Source organism: Gigantopelta aegis, chromosome 10 (assembly GCF_016097555.1).
Source record: "Gigantopelta aegis isolate Gae_Host chromosome 10, Gae_host_genome, whole genome shotgun sequence".
NCBI classification, from domain to species: Eukaryota; Metazoa; Mollusca; class Gastropoda; order Neomphalida; family Peltospiridae; genus Gigantopelta; species Gigantopelta aegis.
The window spans coordinates 11868806-11887149 of NC_054708.1; the positions used below are offsets into that span (position 1 = coordinate 11868806).

Here is an 18344-nt window from a genome sequence, read left to right on the forward strand (position 1 = left end):
AACAACTAACGTCAATGGGATATATTATGTCATTGGTTTTAAATAATTTAAATGTAGGGCCTACAAGTTTACTAATCATTTTATCATTAAAATTCAGTTGGTGAGTACGGGAATTTTAAATTTTCAAAATACAACCTTCTATAAAGACACAACTTGCTTAGTTTCAAGTTGTAAAATTGAATGGCATTAAATGCATTATGACATTGCCTGCTAGAATCATCAACACACAAAGGCAAACTCACTGGATATGTGGACAACTGGTATACTGATGATATGTTAGTCAGAAATAAACATGGCTGCAAACTCACTGGATATGTGGACAACTGGTATACTGATGATATGTTAGTCAGAAATAAACATGGCTGCAAACTCACTGGATATGTGGACAACTGGTATACTGATGATATGTTAGTCAGAAATAAACATGGCTGCAAACTCACTGGATATGTGGACAACTGGTATACTGATGATATGTTAGTCAGAAATAAACATGGCTGCAAACTCACTGGATATGTGGACAACTGGTATACTGATGATATGTTAGTCAGAAATAAACATGGCTGCAAACTCACTGGATATGTGGACAACTGGTATACTGATGATATGTTAGTCAGAAATAAACATGGCTGCAAACTCAGGACAGTCTTTTTAATATGTACTTTTAATCATTAAAATGGCTCTGTTAGTCTAAAAGACATTACAATGGCTGCAGTGTAAATGACAGTCTTTTTTAATGGCAAGGAAGGAAGGAAATGTTTTATTTGACAACACACTCAACACATTTTATATATGATTATATGGTGTAGGACATATGGTTAAGGACCACACAGATATTGAGAGAGGATATCCGCTGTCACCACTTCATGGGCTATTCTTTTCGAGTAGCAGCAAGGGATCTTTTGTGTGCACCATCCCACAGAATAGTACATACCACAGCCTTTGTTACACCAGTTGTGGAGCACTGGCTGAAACGAGAAATAGCCCAATGGGCCCACTGATGGGAATCGATCCTAGATTGATCATGCATCAGGTGAGCACTGTACCACTGGGCTACATCCCACCCCTTTTAATGGCCTTTTCAGTGGATTAAAATGCTACTTTCCTACACGTACCTTTGCTTTGAGGGCATTTCGTCTGAAAAACGCCTTGCAGGACTCACAGGACACCACATCGAAGTTGTAGCCGAGGGCACGGTCCCCACACACAACACACAGAAGCATTGTTCCATCCTTGGGCTTGGGACGGCGTTTCTGTTCCTTCTTCAACTTTAAATCTGATGCAGTTTGCTGAAAAAACACCCAAAAAACCCCATGTAAATATATACAAATGTCAAAGTGTTAAAGTTTAAAGTTTGTTTTGTTTAATGACACCACTAAAGCACATTGATTTATTAATCATCGGCTGTTGGATGTCAACGGTTTGGTAATTTTAAAGAGAAAACCTGAAAAAAAGGGATTTTTTTTATATGCACCCACAGACAGGATAGCACATACCACAGCCTATGATATACCAGTCATGGTGCACTGGCTAAAGACCCTCATAAATATGTACAAATGCCAAAGGTAATTCTACAGTGTCTTTATTAGCAGGAAAGAAAGAAATCTTTTCTTTAACGACACACTCAACAAAAGCCTACAACATGGGGGTGGGTAGTAGCGGGTCAACCCCCCCCCCCCCCCCCCCCCCGAACAAATCCTCAAATTTTGGGCAAAAACAACGGAGATATATATAGACTTTTCTCAAACAGCCTCCTATTTTCAAAGATGAAGAACACCGTAAGCAATATTGGATTTTTTTATTCCAGTCCTAACTACAACCCAGAATAGATAAAACGAGGAGGTGCGCGTGCATGTATACACCAAATAGTACCCACTACACAACTGCAATTAAGGGTCTGTCTCCCGAGTGCATGACCCCCCCCCCCCCAATGAGGATGATTGCCCAGCAAGCACTGCAGGTTCTGTGTATCCATGGGCTTAGATGGTATAAAAATAGCTGAACCATTAGCAAATGTGGATCATGGCCCTGTCAAGTAGTCCTATACCGAAAGGGAAATATTGCCGCTTTATCGTTCATCTCATATCATCTATATTTTTTATAATTAAGTCCACAGCAAGTATGTGGCATGGATATATAAGTCCACAGCAAAAGTGGATGGTAAGTACATGTACGTGGCATGGATATATAAGTTCACAGCAAAAGCAGATGGTAAGTATCTGGCATGGATATATAAGTCCACAGCAAAAGCGGATGGTAAGTATGTGGCATGGATATATAAGTCCACAGCAAAAGCGGATGGTAAGTACGTGGCATGGATATATAAGTCCACAGCAAAAGCGGATGGTAAGTACGTGGCATGGATATATAAGTCCACAGCAAAAGCGAATGGTAAGTACGTGGCATGGATATATAAGTTCACAGCAAAAGCAGCTGGTAAGTATCTGACATGGATATATAAGTTCACAGCAAAAGCGGATGGTAAGTATGTGGCATGGATATACAAGTCCACAGCAAAAGCGGATGGTAAGTATCTGGCATGGATATATAAGTCCACAGCAAAAGTGGATGGTAAATACGTGGCATGGATATATAAGTCCACAGCAAAAGTGGATGGTAAGTATGTGGCATGGATATATAAGTTCACAGCAAAAGCAGATGGTAAGTATATGGCATGAATATATGGCCACAAATTCCAAGTAGCTATCCTAGCTGAATAGACGAGGACTAGGATGAGGAAGTGGACAGTAAAACAAGGTACAAGATAGGAGGAATTGCCAGGTGAGGAAGAAATGAAACATGGGATAAAAAGAAAATGGATCATGTTTAATTAAAAATAATAACACAAATTTAAAATAATTATAAAAACAAGCATTCTGAGAGTACTAGCTGCTAAAGCAAAACATGTCCTCTACGCTGGACCTAACAATTTTAAATATCTCCTAGGTTCAAGGGCCATAACTCTGTCATGACTCTACATGATGAAGCAATACGCAAAATCTGAGCTCAATATCTTGAGGCATTGTAAAAAAAATGTTTTTTCATATCTCCTAAGTTAATCAAGGGTCATAACTCTGTTACAAAGGGGTAAATGACCACGAAAGTCAAACTTGATCTGTAACAGTACTTGATAAATCTATATACAAAATTTCAGATCAATGTCTTGAGGCACTATGGGGGAAAACATAAAAAAAACTGGGGGACGAACAGACAGACAGAAACATGGAAACGAAACCTATAGTCCCCTCCGACTGGATTGGTAGGGGACTAGTACAAATAACAATAATAATTACTTTTCCACTGCTGTCCAAAGCAGTAAGAGACTGCTGGAGGAATTTTATTTTAAGAAAAATAAATTACCTTGAACGGTTTCAAAGAAAATCAATTACCTTGAAGAACCGATCTCTAATTTGCATTATTATCCATAAATACATCAATTCCTTCGTGCAGAAAATTAATTTTCATTCAAAATGGAAGTTCATTAGTGAAATAAAAATACAGAAGCCACATGGTATAGATGAGTTCCTGTGGACACATGCAATCAAGGGTCTTAAAATACTCTTGGAGATGGGTGCTTTGGAATGTAGTGTTGGTACATTTCCTTTGTGCTATCTCACACTAACAATTAATGTTAACATATGATGGCCAGTGAATCACAGAACTGATGACCTACTTAACTGTGGACCAGTCAATTTCTCCCCACTTCCAGGCCAATGATCAAAGACTGGTATATATCAAAGACTGCATTAAGCGGTTTAGTAATGAAGTTAATGTTGATTCTTTTTTTTTCTTTTCTTTTTTAATATAGTTAGTTCTATTTCCTTTGGCTTCAATTTAGATACATATATTTAAGGATTGTCTGTTATTTCTTTTACATTAATCGGGGTATGAACAAAACATCATCCGCAAAGTGTGCGAATCGGCTTGCTAATAATAACACTAAAAGTGCATATTTTATTTTGAATTATTTTTGGTCCATAAACATTAATGCTCAATAAGACAACCTGCCCATATCAAATGATGCCTTCAGATATGACATTCCCTGACAACATAATTTTTACGTTCATCGAGAAATGAACAAACTCCCATTGCTATGTCTTGACCAATGGGATGATGTTATATTGTAATGAATGTAACAGAAATTTAATTAGTTATACAGGTTACAATCCCAACTGTTAAAAAGTATTAACAGAAATAAACATTGTTTTAAACCAAAATTCTTGTTTTTGCATACTACCATGATATTCAGTGCTAAAAGGCATCGATGCACACTATCTTACTGGCTTATATATAGAGAATAATACACACATTCGTGTCCATTATATACCATTTATCTCACGAGTTATTTTAAAATGTATCTAACAAGTGAAAGTGACCTTGATACGTTTTTAAACAACGAGTTGTAAGATAAATGGTATCTAACGGACACGAATGTATTATTCTATTTCTTACATATCCTAAAAAAACAGGTTTTAAGAAAATTTTAACATCTTTTCGACTAAAAGTTATTTACAGCCGTTGCACATACACGTCACAGACACATGCTTGTCAGGTTAACTACATTGTATACATCACAGTCTAACCCATTTCCATTGTGTTGTTTTTCATTGGTTGTATGGCATTGGTGACCTGGTTATCACCTAGGAGCAGCCAGTCATATGTCTTAAAATTGTTAAGAAAAAAACAACCATGTGTAACCAAAACTTAATGCATGGTGTTCTTACCAACAGGTGTGTAAGAAATATATTTATAAATATGCAATGCTAAAAGGTAACAGGGAAAATGAAAATGATATATTCTCTTTTGTTGCTAGAAAAAACCTCACTGGAAATGTAATACTAGTGAGCAAAGCTGGAGTTCATAAAACAATTTTCTTTTGTTCAAATATTGTACATATTAGACATTCATAATTCTCATTTGCTGAAAATAATAAATACTTTCAATTATCAGGCCATTTTACTAATTTGGTTGACTTGGAAACGGATCAATAAAATCACTTACATTTACAGGTCGGTTCCCCATTGACGCAAACAGACTATAGCTGAACTTGACTGCTGAATGACATTGATAAAACATTACAAGTATCGGTGGAGTAGTGGTTAAGTCACTGGTTTGAGACCAGTAAGTATTGGGTTCGTTTCCCAATGGGGGATTTTTCAATCCAGTACTCAGAGATGATAGTGGAGTATGAAAAAAGAAATTGGAACTTTTACTACTGTTGGTTGGGTACTGGGATTTGCCCCAGTGATAGGAATGCACAAAGGTCTAAAATGGCAGCCCCCATTCAGAATGTTTGTTTGTTTTGTTTAACGACACCACTAGAGCACATTGATTATCATGGGCTACTGGATGTCAAACATTTGGTAATTCTGACATAGTCGTAGAACAGAAACATGCTACATTTTTCCATTAGTAGCAAGGGATCTTTTATATACACCATCCCACAGACAGGATAGCACATACCACACCCTTTGGTCTACCAGTCGTGGTGCACTGGCTGGAATGAGAAATAGCCTAATTGGCCAACCGATGGGGATCAATCCAAGAATGAACACGTCAGGCGAGCTCTTCACCACTGGGCCAATTTTTCTTGAATTCGTAATTGGCGAAATTGGCGAAGGAAGGAAATGTTTTAGTTAACGATGTACTCAACACATTTTATTTTATGGTTATATGGCGTCAGACATATGGTTAAGGACCACACAGATATTGAGAGAAGAAACCTGCTGTCTACACTTCATGGGCTACTCTTTGTGATTAACAGCAAGGGATCATTATATGCACCATAGTTATAGTGCTATAAGATCACTTCGTGGAATGGGGCCCTGGGATCGAATTCACAAAACTCTTGCAACTTTGCAATCTCACAGAGCAATGAATGCTAACAGACCTGCAAGTACAATTTAGTGATGCTTCAAATATGAGCTTTGTGAATTAGACTCCCTAGTAACTTGTAGGTTATGACACAATTATGTTTCCATTATTATCACTATAAAATATCCCTTCACTCAGGGCTAGCTCTGGGTGAGCGAAACAATTCACCAAATTGTCTATTAAACTAAAAAAATTGCAGAAATTGTCAGTTATTTTCTAACAAATGTCAATTATTACATAACTAAAATAAAATTTGCCAACTGCTTTCAAAATTTGCAATTGGTGAATTTGTTGATTGCCAGAGCTATCCCCGTCACTGATACTTTGTTATTCATTCACATCACTGTTCTCATTGCACTGTTACTGTATGATACTGTATGAGTATCTAAATAACACTGAACTGATCAAAACTTAGGTCACGCAGGTTTACTTTAATAAGATTTTGTGGAGAATGAAGTATCGTCCTCGACAGGGGGTGGGATGTAGCCCAGTGGTACAGCACTCGCTCGATGTGCAGTCGATGTGGGATTGATCCCTGTCGGTGGGCCCACTGGGCTATTTCTCGTTCCAGCCAGTGTACCACGACAGGTATATCAAAGGCCATGGCATGTGCTACCCTGTCTGTGGGATGGTGCATATAAAAGATCCCTTGCTGCTTATCGAAAAGAGTAGCCCACGAAGTGGCGACAGCGGGTTTCCTATCTCAATATCTGTGTGGTTCTTAACCATATGTCTGACGCCATATAACCGTAAAATAAAATGTGTTGAGTGCGTCGTTGACATGTGGTAGTTCCTCCTGGTAATCTGAACAACAGTTCTCAACTGATTTCGATGCCTGTCACGTGTATAATTACAGGGTATGGGTGTCTCCTGAGTGCATGGCCCCACATGGGGGAATACTATCCAGGGCTCGTGCGATACTGAGATATATAGCTCAACTGACAAGCGTGGAGCCGATATATAGCCCTGTGAAGTTGCCCCCATACAGAAATAGAAATACTGTAGATTCACCATTCATTTCATGGTCATTTATATAATTATGTTTGTAATGTTCTATATATAACAAAATGTCTTTGTCTCTGTATTAAATGTTTACGCATTTAATTAAAAAAAAAATACATAAAAAAAATAAAAATAAAACAATTGTAAATGGTTTACAATACATTTTTTAAAATACATTTTATAAATTTTGTACAGGAACTGCCTTAGAGTAATAATTTATGATCCTTTCGAAACGAAAACATTCTAGAAAGGTATAAGGGAACTGCTTCAAAGGCTATATATACATGTATTTATATATATTCTCTTCAAAAAAAGGTAGGGGAATTCTAATAAGAATTTACGATGGCTAGTGGAAAAAACCCCAGTCAAATGTTGCAGTTTAGTTTATTTTGTAAATATGAATATCCTGGCCTCACCCCAACCCCCAATGTTAGTGTGACACATCTGATTATCTCGCCTTCATGTAAAATTCTTTAATCTCATTGGTTGTTTGCCCTTATCCCCCTGTGGGCGGAGCCAAATTCTCTTATACCCCGTCTGTAATTTCAACAGTTTCCAGCCGCCCCAGTTAATGCTAAAGCAATAATTAGATTATAAATAACATTGATAATCAATCAAGTATACATAATTAATTTTATTTTTACTATAAAATACACTATTTCAATACTTTTAAAAGCTGCAATCTTGAACTCGGCCACCTAATTACGGTCGTGGTGTTATTGTATTAATGCGCGATTAGCAACAGTTGTCGGCAAGATAAATTCGTTGTAGAAGCATCTCTCGGGGTATATGGCTTTTTATGTACCCTCTGTGTGCTCTTTTACCCCCTCGCCTTCGGCTCGGAGTAAAAGAACACACAGAGGGTACATAAAAAGCCATATACCCCTCGTGATGCTTCTACAACTTATATTATTACTATTATTTAGTAAAATTGTATTAACTTAAAAGTAAAGTAGGGCTAGTGAATTTTTAATTCTGGCTAGTAAATTTTTAAAATCACCTATCTCATGGCTAGTGGATTGTAAAACAATTCTAGTGATAGCTTGCATATGAATTTAACCGTCATGGCAAGTACATTTACTGCCTGATAGCAAAAACAAACATGTGGGACAACATTTAAGTGAAAATGGTTTAGTTTTTCTGAATCAGTACACCCCATAGTGTCTCACAAAAAAAAAAAAAAATGTGTAGGGCTTGTGGAATGTTTACAGCACTTTGAAATTAGGGCTTCAGAACCTATCTAAGATTCACAGAGATACGGGGTAAGCTAGGCATAACACATTTAAAGTTTCAGTCACTTGCAGTCGATGTATGTCAATGATAACTAACAAGAAGTTACAAAAACAATTTCCCTTTACTGTTATCTATGGAATGACTTGACACAGTGATGTCATCATGATCAAATCCAAGATGGCTGCCATTTTTGTGGGGAAAAACTAAAATATTGTTTGGTGGTCAGCTAAAGTTATTTTAACTCATTAAAAGCAACTGTAATTATTTGTAATGAAGTTTTATTTCTATTAGAGATACTAATGATTTTGTCCAAATTTGATAGGTAATTAGATATATGGTGTCATGCGTTCAAATAATGAAGATGACAATATGCTTTCATGAAAACTGTATTATGTGACAATACCAGTAAATAGATAATCAAGGGCTGAATTGACCGAGTCTAGTTTCCTTTAACACAGGTGTTTAAACATCAATGTAACTGAATGTATGACAAGAACAGGCTTTATAAATCTGGCCAACACATTCTCATTATTCCACAGAGAAACAATATTTTCTATACATTAATGTTGTCATGACAACAAGAGAACGAATCCTTTTTTCTTATTTTTTGTTGACATTATTAACTAACTACATGTGTCATTTTTTATCACTAGGAACAAACTATGGGAAATGGAAAGTTAATTTACCATTACGAGTTTACACAACTGTATAGGTTAATGTACAGGAATTACAGTCCCGACTAAATTTCTGCTTGATTAATTTATTTACTAATAGTATTAGATGGAATGAATTAAAAGCATCATGCTGGATGTATGTTCTGCGTTACTGCAGTCCTCTGGAAATAGCCAAAATGGTCACTAAATCTCCTGATGCTCGTGCAATCCAATGTTTGCCTAACCCATCTTCATTTGAGCATTAAAATTAGGACATCAGAAACATGCGGGTTTACAGCTGTTGTTTGTTATTACTACCAACTGACAACTTTACATACAATATTTATAATTCACATGGTTCGACATAACTGAGTTAATTAAAACCATATGATGCACACGTGCAATAACACTGAACAAGTGTAATCACATGAACAACCAATATTAATGACGTTGTTTTGCGAAGCGACGTCATGATATGGCACTGCTCCCCCAGTCCTATATCTCTGTGCATGTGAAATACTGTAAATGATTTCTGAAAATGACTTCATTTCGTCATCTCCTTCTAGTTACATTTGAAATGTTTTCAATCTGATTAAAATTAGCTCTACTGGGCCTACCAGTAGATCTAACAGCATTGCTTGGACACCCATCTCCAGGTGACATTTCATCTATAAATAACAATTTAAATATCGACCAATTACACTTCGCCTTTTATAGTGTTATTTGGGAGCATACAAATTCTAAAAATATTGGGTGAGACTATTTATGCAATAGGCGAACTTGTTGGTCTATTTCAACATTAAAAAACAGGGGGAAAACTGCAGTAATAAATTCTGGATTGTATACTAATATAAACAGATTTTATGGCTATACCATCACAGGTTTTTTTTCCGTCTTGAAACTAATTTTACATATAATTTTATATTAGTTTCCGGCATACTTTATAATTCACCCGAATCATTTCATATACCCTCGGCATAATCCTGAATGTTTTCAATTTCTTTTCAAATAACTGGCATGATTTTCGTCATCAAAAAAGGATTTGTTCATCGGAAGCATCTTACAATGGCTGCAAACTCAGGCCTGGCCCTTTAAGATGGATTAATCAACTGAAGAATCAATAGCTCAGTATTATACATCTCGCTCAGTTTGACAAAGTCATAGTCAGGTTTGCGTGTCACTGAACTAATGCCGATACTAATAAATGACAAATGCTGAACAAATCTGGCAAACAAATCTTCTTTTGTTGTCCCTAACGGCAATATGACTGAGCTGCACCAAAGTTCAGTGCACTACAAGGCAACCTTTCATTGGTTTTGCTAATTAATGGATGATTTATCTCTATGTACATGTTTTCTTGGTATATAACCTTCTGACTACTGCTGGAAAGACATCTTGTTCAACCTATGTCACGCAAGCCAACACTCTGTAATACTACGAACATGCACTGCATTTACTAAAAGTTTTTTTAATTTATTTAATGACGCCACTAGAGCACAATGATTTTTTATCTTATCATCGGCTATTGGACGTCAAACATACGGTCATTCTGACACTGTTTTTTAGAGGAAACCCGCTGTTGCCACATAGGCACTCTTTTATAACAGGCAGCAAGGGATCTTTTATTTACACTTTCCACAGGCAGGATAACACAAACCATGGCCTTTGTTGAACCAGTTATGGATCACTGGTCGGTGCAAGTGCTTTTACACCTACCCATTGAGCCTTGCGGAGCGCTCACTCAGGGTTTGGAGTTGGTATCTGGATTAAAAATCCCATGCCTCAACTGGGATCCGAACCCAGTACCTACCAGCCTGTAGACGGATGGCTTAACCACGATACCAGCGAGGCCGGTACATACATGCACTGCATTTACTCATTCATAGGGAATGGTTGTAACACATTAAGCGCTCACCTGATGTGTGGTCAGTCTGGGATCGATTTCTCATCCCACAACAAATGATGGTGCACAATGACTTGTATATCAAAGGCTGTGGTATGGTATATATAAAAGATTCCTAATTGCTAATAATGGAAAAATGTAGCAGATTTCCTACCTAAAAACTATATGTGAAAATTACCAAATGTTTGACATCCAATAGCTGGTGATTAATAAATCTTTGTGCTCTAGAGGTGTTGTTAAACAAAACATAATACATTTTTAACTACAAATAGAGGTGATATCGAATATGATCGTAAACTCACATGTAATATGCCGTTACATATTTTAGATTATGGTATTTGTGGCAGGTTTTCCTAATTCAGCTTTAATGTAATATGCTGTTACATGGAATGTGATCGTAAATCCTCATGTAATATGTCGTTACATATTTTAGATGATGATATTTGTGTCCACTGACTGGCAGACATACCTACATATCTTATAATACTAGTGGTGGAAATATTGCGCCCTCGCATTTCATGGAAATTATCGTTTCTGGTACCGTGTCGGTAGAGTGTTGGTAAAATCACGGAACCATAAGTTTGTTTCCTATTATTATTATATCGAGTACGACTGTTCAACAAAAATATTGTGAACAGTTTCTGATGGGTTCCCATGATCACAAGGCACGGAACTGAAAAAGTGTTTCCCATGAAGTTTGAAATCCTATGGCCTGTCGCATGCAGCTACAAAAAGGGGTTTATTGACATTTGAATACCGCTCTAACCACGAACAGTTAGTAGCAAGGGATCTTTTATATACACCATCCCACAGACAGGACAGCACATACCACAGACCTTGATATACCAGTTGTGATGCACTGGTTGGAATCACTAGTTGATTTTTTAATCAACGGCTATTGGATGTCAAACATTTGGTAATTTTGACACAGTCCTAGAGAGAAAACCCGCTACATTTTTCCATTAGTAGCAAAGGATCTCTTATATATACACCATTCCACAAAGAGGACAGCACATACCACGACCGTTAATATGCCAGTCGTGGTGCACTGGTTGGAACGTGAAATAGTCCAATGGGCCCATCGACGGGGATCAATCCTACACCGACCGTACGCCAGGCGAGCATTTTACCGCTGGGCTACATCCCTCTGCCCTCCCCTCCTCCCCCCCCCCAAGTCAGAAATGTCATCTTATTGGCCAGTCAAACCATCTGCTATGTAATCACATAGCATGTACTGCTTAACCTTTCTCAATCGATATTGGATGAAATCTTCCTTATGCAGCAACCTATACCTAATGAACACAGTTCTGACAGTAATGTATTTACTTCTACGTAGGACACTGAGGCCTGACTGTCAGTATATTTTGCTATGATGGACATTAAGACGGAAACACTATTATCCACATGAAGCATTTCTTGTACTTTCTGTCTCACAATCTATCCATATAAATTTCAGTGTGATCGGTAATGCTAATTTGAATTTTTATGTACGCAAATATGTTTGATCATTCTTCATATACGCCGGATGAAAGGATATATGAAGAAAAGATGTGTGTAATTACCCAACATATTGCTCATATTTAAGTACTGGATGCTGCTGAAATTGCTGAATGCTAAGACACAATTTAATGTCCTTAATATACCCAGTTCAGTAATTTCCATTTCCAGTACAAAACAAAAAATACATAAAAAAGTTTGTTTTGTTTAACGACACCACAAAAGCATATTGATTAATTAATCATCGGCTATTGAATGTCAACCATTTGGTAATTCTGACTTGAAGTCATCAGAGGAATCCCTCAATGGCGTTGTGGTTAGGCCATCAGTCTATAGGCTTTTAGGTACTGGGTTCGGATCCCAGTCGAGGCATGGGATTTTTAATCCAGATACCGACTCCAAACCCTGAGTGAGTGCTCCGCAAGGCTCAATGGGTAGGTGTAAACCACTTGCACTGACCAGTGATCCATAACTGGTTCAACAAAGGCCATGGTTTGTACTATCCTGCCTGTGGGAAGCACAAATAAAAGATCCCTTGCTGCCTGTTGTAAAAAAGTAGCCCATGTGGTAACAGCAGGTTTCCTCTAAAAAACAGTGTCAGAATGACCATATGTTTGACGTCCAATAGCCGATGATAAGATAAAAAATCAATGTGCTCTAGTGGTGTTGTTAAATAAAACAAACTTTATATCATGCATGGCCTTTGACCAGTTGTGATGCACTGATTGGAATGAGAAAAAAATCAATCAGTTGAACTTGAATGAATCTACCGACACATTTCAATCCAGCGACATAAGCGCCTCAGGTGAGCACTCAACTGACTGAGCTAAATCAGGGATTAAGCTGAGTTTGTAGTCATTTTAAAAGGCTTTCGGTAAATAAAATATTTTTTATGTTTTAAAAATTACAATTTACCTAATATGAATATCTCTATAACCAGTGCATTGTTGGACATTGTAATGTTTTGTAGCATCTCAATATCGATTTTTGTCTAAAATAATTTCATAAGCAAACATTTATTATTTCTTCAAAATTTGCTTTTCAAATAATTCTCCCAAAGGCTGGGATGTAGCCCAGTGGTAAAGCACCTGCTTGATGCACGGTTGGTCTGAAATCGATCCCTGACAATGCAAGCAATGGGTTATTTCTCGTCCCAGCCAGTGCACCACAACTGATATATCAAAGGCTATGGTATGTGCTATCCTGTCTATGGGATGGTGCATATAAAAGACCCTCACAACTATTAAAAAGAAACACAGCAGGTTTCCTCTCTAAAATTACCAAATGTTGGACATCCAAAAGCTGATGATTAATAATCATGTGCTCTAGTGGTGTCAGTAAACAAAACAACCCTTTAATTCATACAAGGATCATTCCAAATGTATATCCATAATAATGCTCTATATTTAAGACATGTTGAGGTAAGAAAGTGTCATTAAAAAAAAAAAAAAAAACGGAAAAAAAGCAGTATGGGTGTTTATTTTATTGGAGGAAACAAATGGAAGCCTTGCTAGCTGGCTAAAAACTTTGGATATATAGTCCTTTTAAGCTGCTAAGTGGTCTTCACTGGTTGTGAGGTCACAATCTTCCCACCATTACAATAGGCTTAAATGATTAATGTAAGCACTGCATTTTATGTAGTAATCAATAAATGAACACAAAAAAATAAAAATAAAATAAAAACCCTCAGAAAATAAGTAGACAATTTCTGGTTATCGTAATTCATTAATTCCCAATTAGTTTTTTTTACTGTATTAGTGCATGGCAACATTCATTTCTGCAATCAATGCTTAGGCTTGTTTTTCTTTCCGCTACATGCAAATTTAACAGTTAATTAATTTTTTTTTAAATGCCATGCCACGTAATTCTGTTAATCAGGCCTATAGAATGTAAATTTATTTATAGTAAGACCTGAAATATTTAGAGAAGAGATCATGTGCACTGCCCTTGACAATTAAAAACAAATCTCTCCATGGTCTCACACACCATTTCCTAGCATCTGGAAAACTAAACATCAATATTTGAGATAAAATCAGAGCATATATAGAAAGGAAAGGGTGATTGGTATTAAGCACTATTTAGCACAGTTATGAGATTGATATGATGTTTTATGAATCATTTAAAAAACATATATTGTGCGAGGCTGGAGCAGGGGACAATATTTCAAAATCTTAGGTAACCAGAAGTCTGTTCACGTGAGTTTTACTTAGGTAACCGATTGTTCAGTTACGTGAATATAGTTCTCCTAACCGATGCTTTAGGCCTACCTAATCCTAAAGCACTTGAACTACTGTTCTGTGCTACATTGGTGGTTCAAAAGCATAACCTGATCTTCACTATGATTACTGATATATGGTACTTTTATTTTTATAATGTAATCGTACACCAAGTAACCGATTGGCGGTTCTCATGATTTTAAAGTTGTGTAACCGACACGCGAACAGAACAACGGTTCTCGTGAAATATTGTGCCCTGTTGGAGGCTAATGTCTATACTTATATTAGTCTTTATATATGGCTTGAAGGGGGCGGGATGTAGCCCAGTGGTAAAACGTTCGCTTGATGTGCGGTTGGTCTGGGATCGATCCCCGTCGGTGGGCCCATTGGGCTATTTCTCGCTCCAGCCAGTGCACCACGAGAAGTATATTACCGTATTTGACCGGAAATAAGCCCATGTCTTTGAATAAGCCCCCCTCCGTTTTGATAGCATTTAAGAAATTAGGCCCTCATTCGTAAATAAGCCCACCCCCAACTTCGCCACCTTATAAATAACATGAAATTGCAAGTTTGCTCAAAGTTCATTTAAAAGGTCATACCTCCTGCAGATAATTAAACACAAATGTAACACAATATTTTACCACCAGTGAGATTTAGCAGTCTAACAATAACAGTGTGTAACATTGTTTTCAATTTCATGCCTGCAGTATTTCTCTGAAGTATCCAAGCCGAAGTATGAACTAAAAACCAATGTCTATTTTTACCACCACACTGGGTCCGCAGTTAATGCTAATTAAGCAAATACCTTATTCTGATTGGCTAAGAAAAATGACCTTAGATTGATAATTCTTTGTAGTGTAAGCTGGCTGCCTGTGTCAGAAACGTGTGTATACGTTATTGAGTTTGTTGTTAATTGCTGTTGTTTTAAGTCTTCTCAGCATTAAATTTTGGATGTAAATAAACAGCACTGGTAAGTAATTGTAACATAGAAGGTGTGTTTCTGATAATTAGATACTAGTAAAAAAACAAACAATTTAATTAATAAACAATTATTATTTATTAATAACAAATGGAACACTAATTAATAGATGAGCTACAGAACGTTTTTTGTTTTCTTCCTAGTTCATTTAAGTATTGTTATTTATTTTAATTATTATTATTAAAAAAAATTTCAACAAAACTGGCCCCTTGTCTGGGAATAAGCCCACCCCATGCTAAGCTCACAATGAGTTGTCTTGGCCCCCTGGGCTTATTTCCGGTCAAATACGGTAAGTGCCGTAGTATGTGTTATCCTGTCTGTGGGATGATGCATATAAAAGAACCCTTGCTGCTAATTGAAAAGAGTAGCCCATAAAGTGGCAACAGCAGATTTCCTCTCTCAATATCTGTGTGATCTTTAACCATATGTCCAATGCCATATAACCGTAAATAAAATGTGTTTAATGCATCATTAAATAAAACATTTCCTTGCTTATGGCTTGAAGTGAACAACTACTCTCATTTGAATATGATATGTTTACAAGTGCAAAACAATTTCCACCTTGTTGTCATTGAAGGAAATCTTACTTCACAGTGTTACATCAACCAGGTTTTTACACCCTGTCTTAAAGGCGGGACGTAGCCCAGTGGTAAAGTGCTCACTTGATATGAGGTCGGTGTGGGATCGATCCCTGTCGGTTAGCCTATTGAGCTACTTCTCGTTCCAGCCAGTGCACCACGACTGGTGTACCAAAGGCTGTGGTATGTGTTGTCCTGTCTGTGAGATGGTGCATATAAAAGATCCCTTGCTACTAATAGAAAAATATAGCAGGTTTCCTTTCTAAGACTATATGTTGAAATTACCAAATGGTTGACATCCAGTAACCGATGATTAACAAATCAATATGCTCTAGTGGTGTTGTTTTCAGGCAGACATTTCAATTTCACTATTGACAGAAATATAGGGTCTTATTTTCCACAAATATACACACTACTGTGAACTGCTGAATTCATTATCTTTCCCTACTTATTATATTTATTCCATCAATGAATAAACAGAAGAAACAGTTGAAATTAAAATTTGTTTTATTTAACGACACCACAAGACACACTGATTAGTCACAGACTCTACTTTCAACCCGTGGTGAAAATGGACACTAAGTTTGGTTAATCTATAAACACGTAACACATTTGAATGGGAAACAACCCAATGGGCCCACTGATGGGAATGTATGAGGGGTGATCAAAAGGTTCTTGGCCTAATTTAAAGAGGACGGACTTGCCCTATTGGTCTGTCTATTTGTTACTTTGTAAGTCAGTCCCCTTTAAGGTCCCCACACTTCTTTCCATGGTGCTGTAGTGGACCCTCCAATGGGGGTGATCAAAAGGTAATTAGGATGGACTTGCTCTATGTATCTGTTATTTTTCAGTGTACTGTAGTCCCCTTGGAGGTCCCCACACTTCTTTCCATGGTGCTGCATGCAGTGCTGGGCTCTCTTTGATGAAGAATACTCCATCATATGTGGTTATGTAGGAAAGAAAATGAGGTGGTGGAAATTTTGACCTGGGATGAGGCTTGCAGAGTCCCATGGTCGAAATTTCTACCACCGAGGGTGTACTTTTTCTGTCTCACATTACCGCATATGATGGAATCTGTTTCTCTCATTAATTCGGTAAATATAAACCATTATTTTACATGAAAAGACAAAGGTGGCTGAACAAGTAACATTTTTATTCCTCAACAGAGGAACCGACATCATTATTAACTGTGTCACGCCTGCTAGCGAACTCATTTTTTTTCCAGGTTTAAAAAAAAAGATGAAAGTCAGATAGTTATAGATCTGGAGTATATGGTGGGTGATTGATAAGCTGGAAGACATTACTGGTGCAGTGGAGCCATGCCGACCAGTAATATGTAAGCCAGGGCATTGTACTCCTAGAATAGCACACCTTTCATCAAACATGTCGTCATGGACCAGTAATATGTAAGCCAGGGCATTGTACTCACAGAACAGCACACCTTTCATCAAACATGTCGTCATGGACCAGTAATATGTAAGCCAGGGCATTGTACTCACAGAACAGCACACCTTTCATCAAACATGTCATCATGGACCAGTAATATGTCAGCCAGGGCATTGTACTCACAGAACAGCACACCTTTCATCAAACATGTCGTCATGGACCAGTAATATGTAAGCCAGGGCATTGTACTCACAGAACAGCACACCTTTCATCAAACATGTCGTCATGGACCAGTAATATGTAAGCCAGGGCATTGTACTCACAGAACAGCACACCTTTCATCAAACATGTCGTCATGGACCAGTAATATGTAAGCCAGGGCATTGTACTCACAGAACAGCACACCTTTCATCAAACATGTCGTCATGGACCAGTAATATGTAAGCCAGGGCATTGTACTCACAGAACAGCACACCTTTCATCAAACATGTCGTCATGGACCAGTAATATGTAAGCCAGGGCATTGTACTCACAGAACAGCACACCTTTCATCAAACATGTCGTCATGGACCAGTAATATGTAAGCCAGGGCATTGTACTCACAGAATAGCACACCTTTCATCAAACATGTCGTCATGGACCAGTAATATGTAAGCCAGGGCATTGTACTCACAGAATAGCACACCTTTCATCAAACATGTCGTCATGGACCAGTAATATGTAAGCCAGGGCATTGTACTCACAGAACAGCACACCTTTCATCAAATATGTCGTCACGTACAAAAAAATAATTTTCCGAGATGACTACTACACTGCCTCTAACACTTTACTTACTGATGGTATATATACTATAATTAGCCATCAGTCTTGCATAATTACATAATGTATGTCATGAACATGGCCTCTTGTTATATTTTATAAAGTTAAGTACAAATTGTGTATTGTTAACAAAATGCCTGCCTATGAGTTAAATAAAAAAAAAAGTAATTTAAACAACTGTACCTATAAAAAAGGGATATGAAGTGC

At 37.3% G+C, this 18344-nt stretch overlaps 1 protein-coding gene across 1 annotated transcript in view; it reads right to left on the reverse strand.

Moving 5' to 3' along the window:
- LOC121383129 (nuclear hormone receptor HR96-like) overlaps positions 1-18344 on the reverse strand; it is a 151753-nt gene that overhangs the window by 19626 nt on the left and 113783 nt on the right. Inside the window, exon 4 of the mRNA XM_041512934.1 lies at positions 1113-1286. Coding sequence (XP_041368868.1) covers positions 1113-1286 — 174 coding nt within the window. The remainder of the gene's footprint in view (positions 1-1112; positions 1287-18344) is intronic.